This window comes from Embiotoca jacksoni, unplaced genomic scaffold (assembly GCF_022577435.1).
Source record: "Embiotoca jacksoni isolate LCO1_2020_lvr unplaced genomic scaffold, fEmbJac1.0.p SCAF_12, whole genome shotgun sequence".
NCBI lineage: Eukaryota > Metazoa > Chordata > Actinopteri > Embiotocidae > Embiotoca > Embiotoca jacksoni.
Genome location: NW_027185252.1, coordinates 11,725,224 through 11,743,128, shown reverse-complemented (window position 1 = coordinate 11,743,128; position 17,905 = coordinate 11,725,224). Strand labels below are relative to the sequence as shown.

The window sequence follows — 17,905 nt, the reverse complement described above, 5'->3', positions numbered from 1 at the left end:
CGGTCTAGCTCCTGGAAACAGTCGAAAATCAGAACTTTAGGTTTACCCAGAGTTTTCAACCCCATGCCGCATTCTTCCTCTGCAGATGGAAGTATGGTTAAAAAAAAAAAAAAAAAAAAAAAAACATCCAATGAGGAAGAACGTGTGATGTGGTTGAAAGCTCCTAGACCTGAGTTAAGACTTTAATGTCACTTTACAAAAATGCATAAAGCAGACTAGTACGTGGTTACTGTGACTAGCAGTGTATGTCACCATTACCTTGTAGACACCGTTTTGTCTATCAGTAACTGATTGTTTTAACGAGACCTCCATTATACAAATATATTTGGTACCACCATGTATAGACTGGACTGAACAAACGGAGGTACCTGCCTCCTCTACTGTATTTGTGTGCAAGTCTTAAGTGCACGTAAGCATTCATTTAAGCTTTTCAAAGCTTAAGTCGAATACATCCCCTGAAAACCAGCTAACAGCTTGACAATACAAGTACTGGTGGGATTTTCTATTAGAGCAGTAAGTTCAAACGCTTAATAGACGATGTGGGTTTTTTTTATTTTTTTTTTATTTACTTTTTGACAAACGTGACATTAAAACTGCTTTGTGCAAACAAAATCCACAGCTTAACGTGACTTGTGTTAATTCACACAAAGAGGTAGTGTGTGCACATCCAAAATCCTTACCCTGGTGAAAGGCGAGGCTGTGAGACGGAAAATGACACTCCATCACTGGATTCATGGTCTGTCAACTTGGATGAACCGGTGTGATTAGTTTAATGAGCTCAAGCAGTTTTCATTAGGTCTGTTCTTTTAGTTGTGTTGGGATACTCCGGTGCTGATGTTCAGTAAGGGCTGGGCGATAGCCTATATCATAATTTTTCACAATATGACATGAGATCAGATATCTTCTCAGAGTTTAGATATCGGAATATCGTGATATGACATGTATTGAAGTGATGTCATTTTCTGAATTTACCCGACCGCTCTGGCTGTTCTATTATTTCACTCTATAAACAAAGTCATTACATGCTGATTATTAGTGATTATTCATTACAAAATCTCATTATGTAGATCGGTTTTGAAAGAATCAATAGTCGTCGCTACAATATTGTTGCAATATTGAAGTATTTGGTGAAAAATATTGTGACATTTGATTTTGTCTATATCGCACAGCCCTGATGTCCAATAAGTCACTTTCCTTGTCACGTTAACCTCGTAACAAAATATCTTATCAACTGCTTTTCACACTGCTGTATCATTTAAAATGTGGTATTTTATCTTCTGACACGTTGTAGACACCTAATTGTAAGTTGATTATCAGCACTGCGTTTTCAAATCAACCGTGGCCAAACTTCCAATGGTGCGTTGTATCTTTTTCTGTCTTACAGAAGTGTGTATGTGAACATGCATGTGTACGGTGTTTACACATGAACCAATCAGTATTAAGTAGGTCGATGTAAATAATAGAAAGTAAATCGTGGTATATTTTGCTTAAGGCACTGTTACTGCATTTATCCCATAGGGACTGGTCTCGGTTTTACATTTAGAGTCCTTCTGAAAGTTAGTACAGGATTACAACAAATCTTTCTGATGTTAAAAGACATTCAAGACACATTGTATGTTTTGGTGACAGATCTTATTGACTGCCATTAGCATTTGTGCCCTCAAGTTTTTGATGATCCATAATCTTGATGTTCTTTTCGGCATTTCCGACGTTCCTCACCAAAGTCTCCAGCCTACTCTTGATCTTCTTCTGGTCTTCCAGAGCGCAGCTGATCACGATGGCCTGAAACTTCTGGTCGATGGGAATGGCCACCGCCTCAGTCACGCAGGCGGCGTGCAGGGCCAGCAGCCGCTGACGGCCATCAACCATGTCGTCCAGTAACTTCTTCACTATTTCATCTATGATCAATGTGGCCTTGCTCAGGGCCTCCTCCTGCTGGGCGTTTCTGTTTGTGCCAACGGAGATCTCCACGGAAATGGTCCGGCCCATCAGACGGTTTGCGGTTAAACTCAGCTCTTCTCTCTCCCCTAGAAGATACAAGAAAGAAATCAATGCTGCAACTTTCAGGGGGGGGGGAAAAAACAACTTTGTGTTGGATACAATAATTATCAACACCTAACTGATCTACTTTAAGGGGTAGCACGTAGATTTAGTGTTGCCTCACAGCACAAAGTTTCAAATCCTTCACCTTGTCCTCACTGTGGGGAGTTTCCATGCTTATCTTTGTGCTCTGCCTCCCACAATCCAGAGATGTATATGTAGGTGAGTGAATCCAGGCCAATCAAGATGGCCACACAAATAAACCACACTGAAACTTATACTTGTTTTTTTTTTTTAAACTTTCAAGAGAGGTGCTGACTATTATCATCATTATATATTACTACTACTGTGCTGAACAACGGTCTCAACAAATTGACACGGCACATTGTAGACAGTATGTTCAGTGGTATTATCTATGGCATGGACACTGCACTGATTAGATTATTGTTCATGTTGGGTTAAACACCGTGTATGCTCCCTATCATCGCTACAATGAGTACTGTTTTGATGTATGGAAGACTTCAAATCCAGATTTCTGTGGAAACAAACATTAGAATACATATAATCAGGTGGTCTCCATTACATTTTTGTGCATCCTTTAATTTACGGGCTGAATGATCTGCAGGAAAATGAAAACTGTGAGTGCAGCTCTGGGTGGAGCTCTTATTGCCTTGCTCTTTTCAAATCCCCCCCGAGACTCATAACATCACCACCCAAGCACAATGTTTCCTTCAAAGCATAACCTCATTGGATCACAATGTTACACCGACATCAGAGCAGCTGAAAAAAAAAAAAAAAAATACAATAATTCACAATACAGCAATGATACCAGGCGAGTTTGTATACTGACTCTTTCCAACGTAATCACAGTGTAACTTATGATGAGAAATAGGTTGAGAGTGTCAGTGGCCTCACCGGCACAGATATTACGCATTTCTTGACTATTCTGTACGGACTGAATCATTTCCAGGATGCACTCCCTTTCCTGCTCCATGGCGGATGCTGTTTCGCGTAAAGCCTCCACCCTGACAGAGACAAGAGACAACAGTTAATGACTAGTGCCGTGCATTTGCAACCGCATCTTTTCACTGTAAAACGAATGGGTTGTTATTATCATGAGGCAATAGCAATAAATGCACAACAAGAGGAGTCGATCTACGTTAGGCTACCGTATGAAATGTGTCCATTACGCAAATACATACATCTTAACGATGATTTCGCCTGTACTCTTTTCGAAATTACATTTATTTAACATGTTAAGAGGCAGGGAGCAGCCACACAGTAGAGTCTACAACTTGACAGTCCTTAAACCAGCTGCTCGAGTGTCCGTAACGCACACGTGAAGGCCTGTTACTTAACTGTACCTTATTTCCAGCTCATCCAAACTTTCCAGCAGCCGTACGGAGCGATCTGCCATGGACATTGTCCGGCTGAACTTGCTGCAGGGAGCTTCGTTCATCTTCGCCTGTATTTTAGCTTGAGCCATGATGGTGGAAGCTTCTGATTCTGATTCTGATTCAGTCCCGGAGAGTAACTCCTGTATGCGTCCGGCGCTCTGAGCTGTCCGGCTGAGTGCAGCTCCTCCGGCAGGAGCAGCGGCGCCCCAGGGACATTTCCAAACATGGGCTGCTACTTCCTTCTCGCACTCCCCGTAGAAGTTTCCCGAGGAGCCCAGAGCTGTGGTGTCCAAGTTCGGGCCCGAGGACCCGTCGAGGTCCAAGGGGAACCCTTACCGGGTCCTCAGAAATGTTGTGATAAGGTTACCTTTTTTATTTCTAACACTTATAATAGAGGGACTGTTATTAGGGCCCGAGCACCGATAAGGTGCGAAAGCCCTATTGTTAACCAAGGAATTATTATTATTTTCGTTCCTTATTTTTCTCCGCAAAGAACTGCATTTTTTGGAGGCTTTATCATATTCAAAAACACATGAAAGTTGGTACACACATCTCTCCTGGTGAAAAATGTCTTATTGTAGTGGAGTCGCGAGTGGGCGTGGCCAAATGGCTCACTAGTGCCCCCCAAAGAGATGCCCCAGCTGCTACATTTACCTACATGCACGAAATTTGGTGGACATGTGTATCACACCTATAAATACAAAAAAGTTACATAGCACCATGACGTCAACTCAACAGGAAGTCCGCCATTTTTAATTTAGTTGCCATTTTTGGTAATTCGCACATTGTACTTTAACAAACTCCTCCCAGGGATTTTGTCGGACTGACTTGAAATTGAGTCAGTTCACTCTTTACATGTTTGGGATTAAAAATTATCAAAATAATTAGTTTTTGTCGATCGGTGTGCCCGTGGCGATTTAAAAAAAAAAAAACTGATGACAAAGGGTGAGATTGAACCCCAAACCTTCTAGCTAAGAGGCAGCAGTGCTAACCACTGAACCATCTATCTCCCCAGGAGTTAAACAGCATTGTGACAAATCTTTGGCTCAGTGCAACCTATATCTCCACCGTCCATAAATATTCATTCAAATGCAACCAAAATTGCCACAGACATTCTTTGGATAGTAGATATACGTGTTTTCAAGGGGGTCTGTGGTGATATTAAATATCTTCCTGTAATGTGTAGTGTATGCAAAACTTTTTCAATTTCTCCAAATGTTTCAACTTCACTAAAAGCTGAATCACCATCAACAGGCCAAAGTGGAATTTGAACCATTAATAGCAACCTTGGTGAATCTTTTACCTGTTGAGTTAACCAGACTGTCGGTTGAGTCACTGGAAAGCGCTGAGTGAACTCCGTGAAACATGTTCTCCTGCCGCGACTCATTCTCTGGTGCCGGAGATAGTCCAGCGGTCTACTACGCAGCTTCAGAGCTGGAAATGACCTCATGAAGACACGGGGTTGAGTCCAGCTCAAGGTTAATACACATGGTTCAGGGCGAGTCTCCTTAATGAGCCACACGGTTCATGGAGAGCAAATCCCTCAAAGGGTAAGTCATGTGGTTCATGGAGAGCGAGTCCCTCTAAAGGTAAGCCACACTGCTTTGGGTTTGTACAAGCAGTTATACTAATAACAAACCAAAGGTCAACAACAATGCAAAACTCAAACAATAAAAATCCCTCCAAAGTGACTGTTTTTCATATTTCAGACAACATGGTATAGTATGACAATGGTTAGAGCAGTTGCCTCACAGTGAGAAGTAACTTGAGGCATGCATGTCAGTTCAGAAAAAGGTCATACTCCAAAAAGTGAGAAAAAAAAGTCATCCAAAATATCCAAAGTATGTCGTCCAAAATATATATAAAAAAGTCATAATATAGCATGTTGTCCAAAATATGATTAAAAAAAAAAGTCATACTATAGTACGTTGTCCAAAATATTCAAAAAAAGTCATACTATAGCATGTCGTCCAAAAAGTGACCCAAAAGTCATTTTAGTATAGAGTATATAGTATAGAGCAGGGGTGTCAAACTCATTTTAGTCAAGGGGCCACATACTGCCCACTTTGATCTCAAGTGGGCCAGACCAGTAAAATCATAGCATAATAACGCATACATAACGACAATATTTCTCTATGTTTAAATCATTGGTGAAGGTTTTTGGATGATAAACCCTACTTTAAGGTCTTTCAACAATAAACTAGAAACATAAAGACCAAAAACTCAGACATCAGCCCACTGTTTATCTGCCTGGGCTCTCCTCTGCAGATTCCCTAGCAGCGAGCACTTCTGCCTCCGGAGCAGACGTCGCATTTACGCTGTTTTTGAAGCAATTACTGGCTCGATTAAAAAAAAAAAATTACAAAACGTTTGTTCTCATAAACCTCCATATTTTCATAGAAATGCACTTTATGTCTTTCTGTAATTTTCACACTTAGCAAAGTCATCCGGCGGGCCGAGCTGGACCCCCTGGCGGGCCGGATACGGCCCACGGGCCGTATGTTTGACACCCCTGGTATAGAGTATATAGTATAGAGTATATAATATAGAGTATATTGTATAGAGTATATACTACCGGCTGTAGTCTAATTTTTGCCCGTAAATTTCACAAAAAGTAAAGTGGGTCTGTAGTAAAATATACTAGAAGTCTGAGAGTAAATTGTAATGCTTGAACTTCTTAGTGACACAAAGCTGGGAGAGAAACATTGTACTTGGAAGTTCTCCACACTAAACCACTCTTGGCACTATTTAATGATGATATGGATTTCTGTGAATGACCAACATAAAGATTCTATATTATTCTGCATAAATTGATGAAAATGAAATGATTCTCTAAATGAATGCCTTTACATATAAATGAGAGGAGTCCCTGCACCAGTGTTTGAGAAGAGGGCAGAGGCAGGCATTTCAAATTCTTAAAAGAACCTGCACCTCTGACCTTGTCATTAGATGGTAGTTGCTAAATTCGACAAACTAGAAGGTCCAGTGCCAATTAGCTTCCTCCATGCATGCTTAAATACTTGTGCTTTACCTCCTAATCCTAATTCATGGACAAGTGACGATGATAAATGTGTGGTCAAAATAGTAAAAAAACAAACAAATAAAACCTATTTTTGAAATACATATTTCAGTTAAGTCCTAACTAAATAAATCACAAAGCAAATTTGCAGTGTGAATCCACTTCAAAAGGAATTAGTCCCCCATTAATGATTTCAAAGGCAACATGAGACAACAGAGAGCAAAGGTCTGTTGACATAACTGCAGCTGCAGTCATACAGGACCTCCATTTGGGAAAGTGGTTGTATTCAAGCCAGTGTACAGAAATAAGAGTACAAAACAGACCTCGAAACTTATTTTATCTTCACTCAGAGAGGTATTACAGTTTTCCTCCAGCACAGTTTAATATTACTCCAACTCTGTGGCGCAAAGTGATGACGTCTTTGTTCATACTGTTGATTTATGAGCAGCACAGTAGAAATAGAAACTTTGGTTTGCACTTAAGAAAAGGACAGAGTGGGGCATATGAAGCACTGGATTTCAAGTCTGCGATGAAAACAGACTGCAATTGGAGACGCAGCCAGCCCAGTGGTCACAAGTTCAGCCGAGGCATCCTGCAGTGTCGTCGATGCCATCTAATAGCACAGATTGTATGTCGACACACCGATGTGTCGAGTCTTCACAACAGAGGACCGTGCACAAATCAACTGCATCAACATACAATCAACCCACAACGGTGGGAGCCGGTCGGTGCGCTGCGCTGCAGGTACGGAAAAATATCGCAAACGTTAAAACAACAACTAATATTTATTTACATTCTGAACAATGACCTCATACAAAACATTATCCAATGAACAGGATATCACATTAAAAACAACCAAGTCTTTAGAACTCCAGAAGACTTCTTTGAAGCGCTTCTTCCAACTCTGTAAAAAATTTAAAAAAAAAGGAGCAGAACATGAGGATCTCTAAAGAACACTGATTTACAACTGCATTGTAACAACACAGAGAAACTTTGTCGAACTATTTGTAATTGTGAGATTGTCTTTTCTTCTTCAGCCTTAAGTACACTAACATTTGATCGTTTATAATCTTTTGCAGCTCCTACAATTCATTCAAACTATATGAACATGTGAGCTCACTTCAATATGTAAAACATTTGATTACATCATATATATATATATATATATACAAAAAAAAAATTTGTGGAGGTATTAAATAATTAAACCACATACAGTTTAAAATGACAAAGAAAAATGATTTTTACACCCAAAACAATGTTTGACTGACAAATTAGTTTGCCTTCCTTTAGCTTGCAGAACTGTTTGACAACATCTGGCCATGGAAACATCCAGTTTCTCTGACAGCTGTGGTGAAAGTTTCCTCCATGTTTCAGTCAACAAAGATTTCAGTCCATCCAACTGGAGCTTCGACAAACTAGGATTTTCTTCTCCATGCCATCCCTCAGGTGTGAAGGATTTAGGTCAGAGCTCTGGGAGAGCCCGTCTAAGACTTTGATTTTACTCCGGGGCAAAACATTCCTTCAAAAGGCGGCTGGTATGCTTTGGTACGCTGTTCTTATACCCGCTGATCCCGCCTCAAATGGTCGGTGAACTAAGTTGTGTCTGGTAATTCTTGTAGATCTCTTACTGCTGTTTCTCGCCCATTTTTTTCTTGTTTTTTCACACAACAACGTAGTACAGTCTGCTGCATGGTTTTTTTTGTGTGTATTTTGTTCTAAGCCACAAGTTCTCCCTCTCAAGTTCTCAAGAGTCCATTAACGCACCTCTCCTGTGGTATTCACGACGTCGGAAATAAAAACTATCGCTCAGCCCCGAGTTCGCAAGTTGTGACGTGTTTGCTGACGTTTTCGGCTATAGAAGTTACATTTTTGTTGAATGTTAAGCTAATATATTGTAATTCTACTCATGTAGAGTTTTGCTTCATAACTCAAATATTGCATCTGTGGAAAACTCATGCTTCTGAGTACCTCAAATACTTAAGTCATTTCGAGATGTATCTTAATGTTCTCTGAAATCTCAACCTGACTGATCTATTTTCTTAGAATTTTTTTTTTATTTAGTTGTTCTGAACATATTTAACATTTTCTGGACTTCATGGAACCATCTGTCCAAATATGTTTTTGGGGCCACTGTCCATCTTATCACTGCAAAGACAAACTTAATAGTCTTCAGACAACTGGAACTCTGCTGACAACATTTCCCTTCCTTAACATGCAGCACAACCATAGCAGTCAGTACTTTATACACTGTAATGGGTGTTTATCTCCATTTAATTGTGTGTGTATCACATATGGTGCTTTGATAGGAAACTGAACAGTTAAGAAGAGTGCGTCACATTTTCCTCACAACTGAGAGCAACACTCAAGGAATATTTATCAGACAGAATTTTCTTCATCTAAAATTATTATTGTGAAATATTTCACGGTCGGAGACCGGTACACAAAGAGAAATACAGCAAACTCTACAAAAGCGAGTAGAATATAGTAGAGAATGTAGCTGTTGGGACATAAAGCTGCAGTGATGTATAAAGTCTAAACTGTTCTTCTCAGGGGGGGGAAACACAAGGATTACATGGTCAACCATATAAACACATACCTGCTGACTCTCTCGCTTCTTCTGCGCTCGAAGACGGTGCATGGCTCATTTCTTCATCCGATTCATCTGTAATACAATACAGAATAATTGAGCAGCTAATCTATTAAAAGTCGATATAAGTTACTATATTAAAACAATCCATTGTAAATATAATACCGCATCACACGTGTTTATAAGGCATTCAGAACTTTCATGTTGCAGATCAATAGTGTGTCTGCTGTTAATTTAACTGACAAACTGACCCGTATTAGGGTTTTATGTCGCACATATTTCATACGTTTGAAACAAAGTTAAGTATGTATGTATTTAGTGTTTGGCCTGTATTTACTCATCTCTCTGAGGTGCGAGTTAAACGGTGACAAGTTATAGTTTATAACTTACTTTCATGAGCTTCACTCTCGTTGTCGGCCTGAACACTGTTCAAAGTCTTCACCCGTGTTCCTTCTTCAATCTCTGCAAATGACAGTTTAAAAAATGGAATTTAAAAGCCGAATGCAAACATAGACCATAAATATCAATCATCTTAATTGATTTACCATTGTCGGCTGGTTGGATCTCCACAGCCAGGTCTTTCCTGCAGGTCCTGGAGCTCGTGCAGGGTTCCAGCGTGCAGTGTCGGGAGTGATAGTGTTTATGGAAACCCGGTACACCCGTGAAACTCTCCTGGCAAACTTTGCATTCGACGTCAAAGGTCTTATCCAGGTTTAAGGCCGTGTGTTTTGTGTGGACGTGAGTCTTTATCTGTGCGTATGATGGCACAGATACAGCACAGGGAGCGCAAACATAATGACATCTTCCTTCAGCGGTCAGATTCCTCATGCATTGTGTATAAGTGCCTTTCATTTCCTCTTTGCTCCCTTCTGAAGCCATGCATGGGCATGTAAGCCGACTGGTCCTTTCTGCCGCAGCGGGCTGAACGACTTCGGCGTCATCCATGCAGTAGTAGTCCTTACTGTGAAGGCTCATGTAGTGTTCCAAGAACTCGCCCTCGGATTCAAACTGCATGCTGTCGCAGAGGCCGCAGAAATAGGAGCTCTGTATCTGCCCGTCATGCTCGTTCATACAGTGTCTCCTTACAGTAGACTCTTTAAAGAACTTCTGAGGACAGTGTCCACAGATGAACCTCTGAAAGCTGTGACTGCTCATGTCACTGCAGTGTTTGTGGACTGTCGCCTCGGAGTCAAAGATGTCCTCGCACATCCTGCACATCCATGAGTTCTGTACTTTTAAAGAAGATGTCTCGGCCGCGTTCTGCTGGACTTTGGCTGCAGAGGACGAGTGCGGGGCGACTTTGTTGCTGGTCGATGGCTTGGCATTGATGACTGCGACCAGCTCTTCGGGCACTTCTTGTTCGGCGAAGTAGGTGTGTCCACTGTGACCCTCTGAAACGTGCGACAGGATGTCTTCATATCGGGGCATTTCCACGCTGCACTTGCGGCAGTAGAAGAGGAAGTTGGAGAGATGCGCGCCGCCATGAAAGCGACTCATGTGCAGGCGGGTAATTGAAGACTCCCCCATGTGTTTGCCACACACACCGCACTGATGGAAAATCTGGTTCACAGCCAGTAGATGCTTACTGGCTGCAGTCTCCTCCAAGAACTGTAGGCCGCACTCGCAGTACCATGCTGTTGTTAAAGTCCTGTTGCTGCCGGCATTCATTCTTGGACTCGGTCTCTTCCGTTTGGCTTGAAAACCATCACCATCACTCCTCTTCATGCTTCTTTTTTGAAAAGGTGCGTCAAGGACAGTGGACTGTCTTTTCTCCTGTGCCTCTGAGGTCCTGTGGGTGTGTTGAATTTCACTAAACCTGCAGTGCTGAAGAAGTGCTTTTGCCATTGTTTGGTTGACCTCAACATCGTGCTGCATCGATTCTTTGTGTCTCTCAATTTCAGCTTGGCTAAGGAAGATTTTACAGCAGAGGGAACACTGTCCTCGCACTTGCAGCTGCTTCATTATTTGCATTACGGTTTGGTCAGCCATGGCCACAGCACAGCCCTGTCTGCAGTACACACTGAAAGAGAAAAGAGAAAAAAAAAAGAAGACCAGTTCAAAATCTGACCAACAAAAGACCAGTGTCTGCTATACAAACACAATATCAAAAGATACTAATACGTGCACTGAATAAAATCATAATGAAACCTACTTGAAGTGAGCTTGAGCTACTTTATGTGACATCAGTACTTTGTGACATAAAGAGCATCGGACACTGAACGTTGCAGCCTTGCACAAAGTGACGAGACGATTCTTTACATGTTGTGGGACAGGAACAGGAAGAGCTCTTCCTCTGGTTTCTTTAACAAGAAAAAGTGAAAGGTAAATGTAATCTTGCTCATATAATACCTTCCTGTCTTATGGAGTTTGTTTCATTTAGAAAATTCCCCTTATCTAGTATGCATTGGAAACTTGGGACATAAAAACCTTTTCAAGAATGGAAGAATACAATCACTTGTGTGCAAGAAATACATTCAGTAGTACAGACACACATGCATCAATTAGTAAATCCGTATACCTGCACTGATGAAACAATTTGTTTTTCCAATAATAACTACATTTTCTCTTCCCCGTGCCCGTTCATTTTGGTGATTTGGAGCTATACTGAAATTTTAAAAACCTTACCATTCAAGGCGAGTGACTCTGTAAAGTGGTTTTTGGTTGACATGTGCTGGAGACACTCGTCTCTGAGGTTGAAGAGGAGGTAGCAAGCAGGACAAGCAAAACACACGATGCGTTGATAGTGCTGATCAATGTTGTGACCATCAGCACGAGAGGAGGACACCTAGGAGTGAAAACAACATAATTCAGAATTGTTGTACCACTGCAGATTAATAGTTATGATCTACTATTAAACAATATGTAATTAATGAATCATTCAAAGCACATTGAGAAAAGTGCATAAACCTTAGACTCAAGATGGTTCCTCCAAGCTTCTTTAGTCAGAAAATGTTGACCACAGGCAACACAGGCAAAGAACTCAGACGGACTTCCTTTAAGATTGATTGCTGGGTCACAAGGGGAGTGATCAAACCTGCACACAAGGTCATGTACTCAACACATACATAAAATAGTCATATGTGTACCCAGAAAAATCAATGAAGGCATGATGGTTATGCTGACATGAACAGTTAAGGATTACCTTTTCAAGTGCCCATCAAGGAGGGAAGCATTGTCATAAACTCGACCGCAGTTAATCACTGGACACGTGTGTCTGGTTGAACTGTTGCTGGGGAAAGAAACAGGCCTGCGTCTTCTTCCAGAACCAGAACTGATCACTCCAGGCTGAAGACCTATACAACACAACAGTACAGCAGGACAAGTCTCACACTTTGAGTCAGTCAACTGGCACAACTTCAGTGGTGGCACAGTAATACAGTATTGTCTCATCCACATGCCAATCTGTTTAAAACACATTACATAATCCATCCAGCAATGGAAATGGGTCACTGCAGCAGGACAAAAGCACACACTGATACAAATATGACACACACACACACACGACATGACAGAAAAACATGGTTTACTGGCTTGAGTCAAGTCAAACACAGTTATTTGCGAATGACAATGTCAGTGATTATGCAAAGGATTTCTGATATAGATTTAATTTTTTTTTACCTGGCATCTTTAACCACATGTCCACACAGTGCCTTGCTTCCTGATTAACTCCATTTGGGGAACTAAATGCCAACTCCTGCTGTCCATGAGCTTTCTGCAAGATCTGCTTCTCCTGAAAAAGAGACAAAGAGACAACAGCGTCGTAACATATCCTAACACATCTTTATATCTGCCTTATATGAAATACACGTCGGTAAAAAAAAACAAAAAACAAAAAAACCCCAAAGTGTTTAATATTAGTTATCTAAGTGACCAGCATTGTAATGCTGTTGAGAGTAAATACATTGTTATTGGTTTAATTTAGTAGTGCAGGTTGGTACAGTCATATGTATTCTATCTATTGGGGCCACAGGGTGGCACTGTTGCTGCCAGAACTGGCCTGAATTCACAGAGCCATCCCACTGGGCACTTAAAGCTACAGTCAGTCTTTACATGAAAATCAAAGTAAAAACTGTTATTTATAAAAAAGTGACAGACTGGAGTTTTCTGACAAAGATATGAATTTTTCTTTTTTTGCAGAGTACATCATACATAAAAGACTATAATTACAAAATATTAGGCTATCACAGCTTTTTATATAAGCATTTTAAATTTGTATTCAGGGTAGATCCCACAGGTATCTACTTTACTTCACCAATGTAAATGTTGTGCTAAATAAAGAAACAGTAGCAGAATACATTTGATCTCAGTGCTGTACACATACAAATTCTAAGTTAAAAATTGCATGCATTACGACCATTTTATCTTTATACAATTTTTTTCTTTCTGATGATCACACCATTTTGCTTTTTAATACACAATGAAGCAACAAAATGAAGACAAATATCGGACATTAAATAAGAAGGCAACCTGCTACAATACAATAGCTTATTTACACTCGAACAAACAACAAACGATGGCACCCACTTTATTAGAAGCAACCTTACCTTGAATGCTCGACATTTATCTGCCCGTTCCTTTTTCTCCAGAGCCACCTGGTGTGCCAGTCTGTCGAGTGTAGATGTGACACGCGCTTTATGTCGCGTGATTTTATTTTCAAGCTGCAGTTGACAAAAAATAAAAATAAAAAAATAAAAAAATGGAATGACGTATTCAGAAAGCCCTACAGGCAGGTATTCATAAAATCTAATAAATCAATATTCTATGTAGACGCTCACCGTGACTCCTAATGATGAACATCCCTCATCTTCACTATCACTCAACAGATCAATACATTCAACCACTGGTCTGAGAGGACCCTCCTAAAGGACGCATAAGACACCATGTCAGTGTTATAAAACACAGAGCTGGACAAGCTCTTTCATATTTGGTCAATTACACATATTTGTTCTTCAGGTTCTGTGCTTTAACACATTTCATTTGAAATAAAATGACGGATATTAAAGCTTTAATAAAGATCACAGTGTGAGAGATGTAGCCCTTTAAAAACACACAGGGTCCAAAGTTTAGAGGTTCAAAAGTAACTGGACAGATACACAATCAGACTGAGATCAGGTTATTGACTTGCTGGTCAAACATATTCCACCCATCTGTCGATTTTTGGCAAACCAACTCCATTTTATATTGATTTTTTTTCTTTAGCCTTATTATTCTCTTCACTTGCATGGTCATCTCTTTGACCCTCATTATGGCTGCAATCAACAATCACTTTTATTATCCATCTATATGTCAATTCTTTTCTCATTCATTAATCAGCTGTTTGGTCTTTTAATTGTCAGAACATGTTTACCAGTGTTTTCATAAGGAGAAGGCATAGCCTAAAATGTCTTGTTGTATCCTGACCAGCAGTCCATAACCAAAATATATAATGTTTATTGAACTGGAATTAGAGATTTTTGCACTTTTTTCATCAAAAAAAAAAAAATGGTTAATCAATTATCAAACTGGTTCGGGATTAATTTTCTGTTCATTAACCAAGAAATAAATCTACTAATTATTGCAGCTCTAATCCTCATATTAACAGACATATTGTGTCCCACAGCTAACTTTGAAATGACACAACACTGTCCAAGACAGATATAGTAGTCAAGTATCTACTTTTGAACCCCTTAAATCTGGGCACTGCTGTATTTAATAGCTATATCGCCCACACACCGTTTTCTGTATTCATTCAAACCCACTCAATTCAAAGCTGATAATTGGCACCGTAATGTAGAAGTCTAACTAAAAAGCCTGCAGCACCAAACATTTTAAACTGTCCAAATACGACCACTGCTCTGCAATGTACATCTATAAATCCATAGAAAACTACAAAACCTATACAAAGTTAAAAAAAAAAGGTGATTTCCAAATTTTAACACAACTTTGAAAAGAGAGATGATCTATTTCTCAATCACCGCTACAGCCACACAGTATATGGAACAAGCTGCAGCTCATTTTGAGCAATGAATCAAATGTTATACATTAATGAATAAAGTCACATGGCAATCCAGTCTGATCATCAGGCCACATTAAAAATGGTATTGCAGATTTAGCCCAGTGAAATTTACCCCGACTGGAATGAAGCAATTGCTGTTGATTATGTTTATCATTAAAACCATGTTGTTGTTGTTGTTTTTTTAACAGATGAAGCGTGCACATGACTTACCGATACAAACTCCACTTCTTCTCCCACATCATCTTCATCTGCTTGAATTGGAGAAGACATTTTTTTTTTTCTGTGGAAAAACGACATACTAATGTCAATTTTGAAGCTGCAGCCCTCACTTTGAGCATGCGTCCGACACGAGAGGATCGAGAGGGACCGTGCACTGGTTCATAAGCACGACAGACCACAGCGGTCGTTCAACTTTAGGCCTGCAGACAAAAAAAATTAGTACATCAGTGCCTGTTTTATAATACGCTTCATAAAGGTGGACCATTTGGGTTCAGCTATCTACGAACAGCAGGACGGGAGTGCGTGGATGTTGTCCGGTTGCATTAATCGATGCATTAGGTTTTAGCCAGTTTGACAAAACAGCATCGCTGGCTCAGCAGGTTGCCAGAGTATGATCCTCGTATCAAGTTAACGTTGCACACATTTTTAAAAACGTAGTATTATCGACCGGATGGCGGGTTTTTAATACTTAGCAACCGTTCAGGCAACTTCGTGTCGATGTTAGGCTTGTGCGAAGTAACAAAAAAAACAACAACACGATTTACAGCAGTGTAGTGCGGGTCCCTTACATTAAAACTCAATCCAACCCATGTAAAAAAAAAAAAAAAAAATCCAACATGGGGCATAATGTATTCCCCGTTTAGCCGCCAGAGCGCTCCTCCTCTTGTGTGCTTGGCACCGGAGGCGGGAGGTGGATCGCCGCGGTCTTAAATCAGTGTTGTTGCGACATACCTTTGAAACCAGCAGGGGGCGGGACTGAGCTCCGAGCTGCTGAACGCCACTTCAAAAAGTCAAGCGAAGAAGAAGAAGAAGTGGAACGTTCAAGGACCGCCGGAAGGCGAGACGGGAAAAAAAAAAAAAAAAAAAAAAAAAAAAAGGACATTTAGCTGTAATGGTACCGTACAAGTCGTGTTTCACTCGGCATCGACTTGAAGCACAATCCTGTCACCCTTAAGACGTCCGCTCATCTTTAAATGGGTTTGTACCGCCGCCTGGTGAACTACTTTATTCGCGGCGAAATCTGGAAACGGGTGCTTCACACCATCAACAGTCCCGAACACGTGGGGGGGGCTCTAAGTCAGCTAACGTTAGCTTAGCTCTTTGATGTTTGCGGTCGCTTAATGTTCCGGGAAACACGCCACATGTTGACCTGCTTTTTGGGGTTAATCAAATATGGTTTAAAATGAACAAATCTCTCAAGGTGAGTATCACGATACCTGCTGCTTATTCTTTTTTGACTCCTCCGTTGACAGAGTTGCTATTAATAGACGTAAACGCAGCTCGTCCGGTCTGCGACGTCATGTGTGCGCTCCTTTTGTACGCGGAGTGTGCCGCAAGGACGGGGTCATTGGTTGTTTTAAAACGAGAGTAAACCCCGCCCATGTGCTCTTACCTCATCCCGGCCCCGAGTGAAATGCTGTTGCTAACGATATATGTATTATTATATGTAACTGTATTCATACGCGTTGCATGTTTTTAAATTATGCCAAAAGTTTCTGTCACTGATATTACAGTATTTTATGTCATTGCATGCAACTTGGTTGACTTAAATATGTGTGGTCATTTAGGAACAGGTACTATATTTAGAAATATATATATATGTATATATATATATTTTTTTTTAACAATGATTGTACAATAATGGGTTGCAGCTATGTGGGAATCACCTCCGTGTTGCAGCCAAACACCTTCAAACACACGTGTCATTTTGCAGCATCAAATTCAAACCTCTTTCTGAAATGACCTGGATTCAAACCAGGAGCCACGAAGGAAGCAAGGAAACAACCAGGCAGGTATCTGGCTCCTCGGGAAAATGGGAGTAATGAATAACAAAGTGTTCATGTAAGTGTCTATATTTACATTTATGATCACAACTGAATATTTGGTACACCACTTTTTATACACATAAAACACACAATATAATGTGTACATTTTTGCTTCAAAAAGGAATACTTTTTTTTAATTTTTTTTTATCATATTTGGAAATGTGTGCAAATGGGGTGGGCAAAAAAAAAAAAAAAGTAGAAACACGCCTCATTATGATGGAGTCCAGTTCAACGCCACGGCAAGCTGCATCTTCAAACGTTTATCATTACCTCATAGGAAATGAAAATGAAATGTTCTGTTCGTAAAGGTAGAATTTGTGTCTGAGCCTTTGTTTTGGATTGTATTAGATGTTACAGGTGCATGTATATATATATATTTATGTTGTCATACATGGCGTATTAATCTCTATTTAGTATATTATGTAAAAATGTATCAACTCATGCAATGTATGGTTTTGGATGACTGTGTATATGGATTAAATTTGACATACACAGACAATATGGTTATTGCATATCCTGTAAACACATGTTTAACATACTACCCTTTTAAGATTACAAATAAAACTTTGTTTTCTTCCAGTCTCAATTTGCCTCCCAGAGTCTTTCATCTGACAGAAGAAAAAAAAAACCGGTACCGGTTCATCCAAAAATTACATAACCCATGTTGGATTACCACCAGAGTCGGTTTATCTGCTTTTTTTTCCCCTCCCCTCCCTAATCCTCAAAGTGTCTCTAAATAGCAACTGTCTCATTTCTGCCTGTCAGTACATGATGTATGTTGCAGAGATGGCAAGAAGGCCTATTCAGGAAATGTCAGACAGA

The 17,905-nt window shown here is 40.2% G+C and overlaps 2 protein-coding genes across 6 annotated transcripts; both read right to left on the bottom strand.

Moving 5' to 3' along the window:
* Window positions 1–544: 544 nt before the first annotated feature.
* Window positions 545–3,636, bottom strand: bag2 (BCL2 associated athanogene 2). Its single transcript, XM_069144841.1, has 3 exons — window positions 3,405–3,636; window positions 2,956–3,065; window positions 545–2,027 (listed from the first exon to the last, which is right to left on the bottom strand). Exons 1-3 carry the CDS (start codon window positions 3,524–3,526, stop codon window positions 1,633–1,635), a joined length of 627 nt encoding a protein of 208 aa, XP_069000942.1. The 5' UTR covers window positions 3,527–3,636; the 3' UTR covers window positions 545–1,632.
* Window positions 3,637–7,222: 3,586 nt separating this feature from the next.
* znf451 (zinc finger protein 451) lies at window positions 7,223–16,568 on the bottom strand. Of its 5 annotated transcripts, none has more exons than XM_069144833.1 (13): window positions 16,475–16,568; window positions 15,249–15,318; window positions 13,819–13,902; window positions 13,588–13,701; window positions 12,662–12,773; window positions 12,186–12,336; window positions 11,951–12,077; window positions 11,669–11,828; window positions 11,196–11,343; window positions 9,589–11,063; window positions 9,434–9,505; window positions 9,053–9,118; window positions 7,223–7,360 (listed from the first exon to the last, which is right to left on the bottom strand). In XM_069144833.1, the coding sequence occupies exons 2-13, from the start codon at window positions 15,306–15,308 to the stop codon at window positions 7,320–7,322; spliced, it is 2,610 nt and encodes an 869-aa protein (XP_069000934.1). In that variant the 5' UTR covers window positions 15,309–15,318; window positions 16,475–16,568; the 3' UTR covers window positions 7,223–7,319. The 5 variants fall into 5 exon arrangements, with proteins under 5 accessions (XP_069000934.1, XP_069000936.1, XP_069000935.1 ...); XM_069144835.1 differs by lacking the exon at window positions 16,475–16,568 and adding an exon at window positions 15,990–16,038; XM_069144834.1 differs by lacking the exon at window positions 16,475–16,568 and adding an exon at window positions 15,827–15,871.
* Between the last annotated feature and the right edge of the window lie 1,337 nt (window positions 16,569–17,905).